General features: G+C 34.1%; 1 protein-coding gene across 1 annotated transcript in view; it reads left to right on the top strand.

Moving 5' to 3' along the window:
* LOC143598708 (patellin-1-like) overlaps window positions 1–5,995 on the top strand; it is a gene marked incomplete at its 3' end in the record, with an annotated part of 28,051 nt that extends 22,056 nt beyond the window's left edge. Inside the window, exon 2 of the mRNA XM_077076857.1 lies at window positions 5,319–5,995. Coding sequence (XP_076932972.1) covers window positions 5,319–5,995 — 677 coding nt within the window. The remainder of the gene's footprint in view (window positions 1–5,318) is intronic.
* Window positions 5,996–6,000: the final 5 nt, after the last annotated feature.

Raw genomic sequence — 6,000 nt, forward strand, 5'->3', positions numbered from 1 at the left:
CTCCTCGTGCAGACTAGCTTAATTGATCAAATATGATCTTTAGATGGTGTATCCCTAATATCACAATGAGTCGCAATTGACGGTTCATTACTATTGTTAATACGCGTCGAATTGATTGAGTTAACATAATTAGCTGGGTCGGTGTGCTGATTACGGAAAGGTTAATAATATGCATTAATCAATTTCCAAGTTTAGAGCGTGAATTAAGGTTCAAGAAATCAATTAGGATCATTGGGTGTGGGTAAACGGGTTTGAATAAGGGTTTGGGTAAATGGGTAAAAGGATTATAATATACTAATTATCCAGATTTGCATAAATGGTCCCTGTAGTTTAAGTGTAGGTGCAAAAGAGGTTAAAACTATGGTTTAGGATGTAATTTGTATATGAATGGAAGTTATTTTGATAAAATGAATAAATACAATAAACAATAATAAAATATTAATGACTCGATAAACGCGATGCTTCGTTAATTAAACCCGATAACGAAAACGGGTCGGGTATATATTATATGAAAAATCCGAGTTGTTACACCTTACATATATTCATATTAGCATCACACTTAGGTCTACTTGATTATTATTATTGTTCCAATGGTTTTAATTCATATTAACCACAAACTAGTAAAAAGCAAACAATAGATGACCTAATAATAAAAAATCCTATTATATTAAAGACATTCACCATCGACTTTGTGAAACATTAAAACTCATTAAACAATCCTAAGCACACACATGCATCGAATGAATAACAATAAACCTCTTAATCATAAGCCATAAAGAAAAGCAAAATCCAAACCAAAATCATATGTCAACACAAGTTCATCATAAGCCTAGGCAGTTTTAATAAATTTAGCGAATCATAATTAAATCAAACAAAGCAAAGTAATAATAATAATAATAATAATAATAATAATAATAATAATAATAATAATAATAATAATAATAATAATAATATAATAATAATAATAATAATAGAAAACGATAGAATAAGGGTGATAAAATCCGCTGTCTTCGCTCTCAATTGATTAAGCACTTCACTGATGATTCCTAGCCTTTAAAATCCTCAAAAACCTTCAATCTTGAGCTCCAAATTCGTCCAAAGACGGTTGTGGTCTTCTGTTTTGATTAGGGTTAAGATAATGATGTTTATATAGTTATTTTGGCTCAAAACCCTTGCAAACAGACGAAACTTTCTAGAATTTTAGGCTCTCTGCGTTGCGCGAAGAGCAAAATTGATCAGATCGTGTGACGTGCAGTAGCAAAGCACAACATTGGCCACCCATAGGGGCGCCTCGTCGCGTGGTCACCTTATCTTGGTTGGTCGCGTGACGTGACCAACTCTAGTTGGTTCGTTTCACGTGACGGTTGGACTGGTTCTCTTCTATAACGCTCCCGTTCTCAGTGTTAGCTTGTTTTAACTTCGTTTCTTGATCTTTTCAACACTTTTTATGTCCCTAAACCTAGATAACACAATTAAGAGTAATATACAAATTCTAAATAAAAAAGACAAATGTCAAATATTGTCTGTTTTTCATACCAGGAGCTCACGTGTTTGATTTTGGTTGTTTAAGTGAAAATTGTAACTCCTAAATATGGTGATTCAAGCTTGTTTTTGGTGATAAGCGATATAGACGAGTCGGTATGAGCCAAACAATCAAATGATCAGAAGATAAAAAGAGATAAGATCAACAAAGCTATGATTTTGGTAAACGGGTTTCATTATAACAATGATTACATAGCTTTGTCCCAGCCCAAGAAAGCCCTACCCGGGGTGGTGGCTCACATACAAAATATACTAACACTAACAAATGATACCTAGTTCTCTATCTTTAGACTCCTGAGCCTTGTTATTCGAACGAATTGTCACTCGTTGAAGGGCATATGTACGTTAGCAGAGATCCATGAAGACTCGCACATGCCATAGTCTAGTTTCTCATAATGAAATTAGCACAAATTCACATACGCCATCATAAAGATTTGCAGGTATGCAGTCAGAGTTTCACATATTTTAATTTTTGTAGTTTCGTAGAGAAGCTTCCGCGAAACTATCGAATTCCTGCGAAGCTTTATGAAACTTCATGGATTCTTCAAGTCTTTACCCGTTTAATCTCCCATATGCTGCAAAGTTTATGAATCGATTAATTGATAATATCATTCTCAAACCCTAGAGTCAATAGAGACTTTCTAGTATGTTACCCGTCATAGTACTACTCTTACCTGAGCACGCTTAACCATGAAGTTCTCTCGTCCACAACCATTACGCTCAAAATTTGTTGATGATTTACCTAAAATGTGACAAAATAAGTCACTTTAGGTTTGCTAGAGACTAGTCTTAAGTATTGGTGAAAATGTTTCTCAGATAGAAGAGAGAGTAAACTTCGGAAAAAATAGTCAAATCACACATCTTTTCGAAAATGTTATACAAAAAGATGTTTTAGTCATACTAATTTATATATGATTGTTCTTCTTCTTATGTCATTCATAATGAAATATCTTATCATCTTGTGTTAGAATTTGTTATCCATTAAATATAATTGCAACTTATAAAAATCAGTATGTGCCTTTTTCGTGATTATGAAGAAATCGTGTGAGAATACACAACGTATTCGTATGCATATTCCATATAAAAATATAATTTGAATTTATAAAATCCTTCTATTTGATAAAATATAGTTTTTTAAAATATATTTAGTTTTAATAACTTAATTGTATCTATTTTTAACATTCCGTGTATCACACGAGTTCTAAAACTAGTATACTTAATACTTAAATATGCTATCGTGCAAGTTTGCAACTTGGTTAATTAAAATCTTACCCATTTGTTTTTCGAGACCTATCATAGTTAATTCATGTGGCGTAACTTGTTACACGTTTTACAACACTATATATTAAATATTATATTAAAACTTTGTTATTGGCTTATTTATTTGTCCGTTGTCCCAATCTAGTATTGTCTTCCGTTTTATTTAGTTTGATTTTTTGACATTTGTTGTTGGTGTTTTAAAATGTAGCATATGCATATGATTACCTAAGTAGTTAATATTTTATATTTGTATCCATTATTATTGTTTATATAAAAAGATATAACATGTAAATTTGTGACACGTTTCTTAAAATATTTAATTAGTTCTGTAATGAGATGAAATGATAATACTAGGAGAAAACGTGAAAGTTAAAACAAATAATCATACAAAAGTGCCACCAATAAGTGAAAACCCAATGTCCATGAAGAAATTATGAAACCCTAGGAAAAAAAAGATAACACAATAATTCTTTTACCATGCTTTTATTTAAACAAAAAAAAGGCATTAGAAATTAATATATCATGTAATTAAGTTGATGTGTGAATACACCACGTATTTGTATGTTTTTTTAAACAAAAACACCCTAGCTAAAAGCCGGTACAACACATAAAAACACCTAAACTAGAACTCAAAGAAAGTTGAAATTTACATGATATATTCATTTATACGTGAAAGACTTTCTAATCCACCCTTAACATGCACCCATCACTTTTGTGACTTGACACCTATCACTTTTATGTCTTCAATAACCTTGTGTAAATATATATTTTTTGTTGTTTAATTTTTTTTCCCATTAATTCGAGCTCTTCAATAATGCATAAACACGTATGGAGATGAGCTTGTGATAGTTCCATATATCAAGCTTGTGATAGTTCAATATATCTCTTATAGAAAAAACAAAGATTGACGGTAGTTTCCACCACCAAATCGAGTTAGCCAACCAACAAGAAACAAAAGCTGATATGCTGTTTCCAAGTAATCCCTGCAAACTGCGCATTGTCTTGAGCTTATCTTAATATTCCTCCTATGCAAGGCTTCGAGCTAGAGATGGACTTCTTTCATTTTCGCTCTTTGAATGAAAATGTTTCTTCTAGTTGGAATCTAGTTATTCCAAGAGTAAGTATAATAGGAATACATGTGAAAAAAAAAATCAAACTTATTGGACCTCCCTGAATGTGTTAAAGCTTTGGAGTGAAAATGCAGTGGACAATAAGCTAGAGAAAATGAACGTTTAATCTTGGAATTTTTGAGGTTTTGGAGCGATTTTCTTTTAAAACCTTGTGGTTTTCTTTTAAAGCCGCTTCTAAATTCAAGCGGTAAGATATTAGGAGCGGTTAGTTTTTTTTATTAACCGTTATTAAACTTAGGGCTGCCACTTTTACCCGAAAACCGCAATCGGACACGAGAAAACCCATACCCAAACTAACCCGACCCGAAAAACCAAAACCCGAGAAGATACTAGCCCGAACCCAAATCGAAGTAATCCGCGTTGGGTCTTGGGTCTAATTTATGGGTTTCGGGTCAACCCGAATAAACTTTTAGTTTTAAAACTACATATATTTTTAGGTATAATACGTTAAACCTTAGCCACTAAAACTATTGGAATATGACCCTAATCAATTGTTGTTATTCTACCTATAATGGATCGAATGTTTATTATTAATTTATGTTTTTCGTTTATAACTAATAGCAACCGTAATCAAATAATTAAATCCCGTCTGATTGAAGACGATTATGGTTGAAGTTTGTTTTACTCTTCTTTTGAATTGTTTTATAAAGTTATGCTGATTTATTATTTGATTATTTACGTTACGAGGAAAAAAAATATGTTGTTTTAATTTTAACATTTTAATTTTTTTTGTTTTGTTATCTGGGACACTCGAAATCCGAATAAAACCCAAACCCGAAAAGCCTATGAGAGATTTAGGTCAAATTTTGAGTTAAGATTTAAAACTTTAAAACCTGAATAATATGCCGAAAAACACCCTACCTAAACTCCCATTCTATACTAATGAGAACTTAAAATTTAAAATGTTAATTTGCTAATAAAGGTAAATTATTCAACTAGAATTGACTAAAAGTTTAACGTAGTTTTAAGTAAAAGTTAACTCATAGTACACATAAATTGTTGTATTATAAATAGAATTAATTACCATTTACAATTGTTGGTAAAAAAGGGAAAATGTGAAATGAATGCGTTACAAAGCTGCCGGCGCACGGCTGACCAACGGTCGGAATATGTGGTGTGGGATCCGTGACACATTATCACTGCCCCCATCACACCAACATTGAGCTGTGAATCAACCGCTTGTTGGACCCCACCATTTCACACTCTTTTTCTTTCAAACTCTTCAAATATATACCACCTTCCGGTACACCTTATTTTCCTCACTTCTCTCTTATTTTCATTCTTCCAACTCTTCCAACTGTTTTTGATCCATCAATGGCGGAAGTAACCGTTAAAAAAGTTGCTGATGTTCCGGTGGTGGCCGAGAAGGTTGAGACGTGTGTTAAGGAAACCGCATCTCCGGTTCGGAACCGGAGAAGGTGGCTGCGTGTACTTCTTTTAAGGAAGAAACCAACGTTGTTGGTGAGCTTACTGAACCTGAAAAGAAGGCTTTAGATGAACTAAAGCAATTGGTTCAGGAAGCTCTCAACAAACATGAGTTTTCTGCTTCGCTGGCTCCTAAATCAGAGCCAGCAAATCAGGAAACGCCAGTTCTTGTTCCAGCTCTGGAGGTGGTGGCTGAATGCAAACAAGAACATAAAGATTTATCAGCCTCCGTCACAGAGCCAGAACCAGAACCGTTGGAAAAAGAAGTAACAGAGGTGATCGTGAAGACCGAATCCATCGACGAAGACGGAGCGAAAAAGATCGAAGCGATTCAAGAAACAATAGTGAAATCCGAGCAGACAACTCCGCCGCCATGCGCGGCGGAGGAATCTCCGGTCCCGCCGGAACAAGTGTCAATATGGGGAATTCCGTTACTGGCTGACGAACGTAGTGACGTCATCCTTTTAAAGTTTCTCCGTGCGAGAGACTTTAAAGTGAAGGAAGCCTTCACCATGCTGAAGAGCGTGGTCGCATGGAGGAAAGAGTTCGATATTGAATCACTACTCGAAGAAGATTTAGGAACCGATCAAGGAAAAGTGGTCTACATGCACGGCGTAGATAAAGAAGGCCACCCGGTTTGCTA

Source organism: Bidens hawaiensis, unplaced genomic scaffold (genome assembly GCF_021521415.1).
Source record: "Bidens hawaiensis isolate Kalapana, Puna unplaced genomic scaffold, B.hawaiensis_p1.1 tig00050743_1, whole genome shotgun sequence".
Taxonomy (NCBI): domain Eukaryota; kingdom Viridiplantae; phylum Streptophyta; class Magnoliopsida; order Asterales; family Asteraceae; genus Bidens; species Bidens hawaiensis.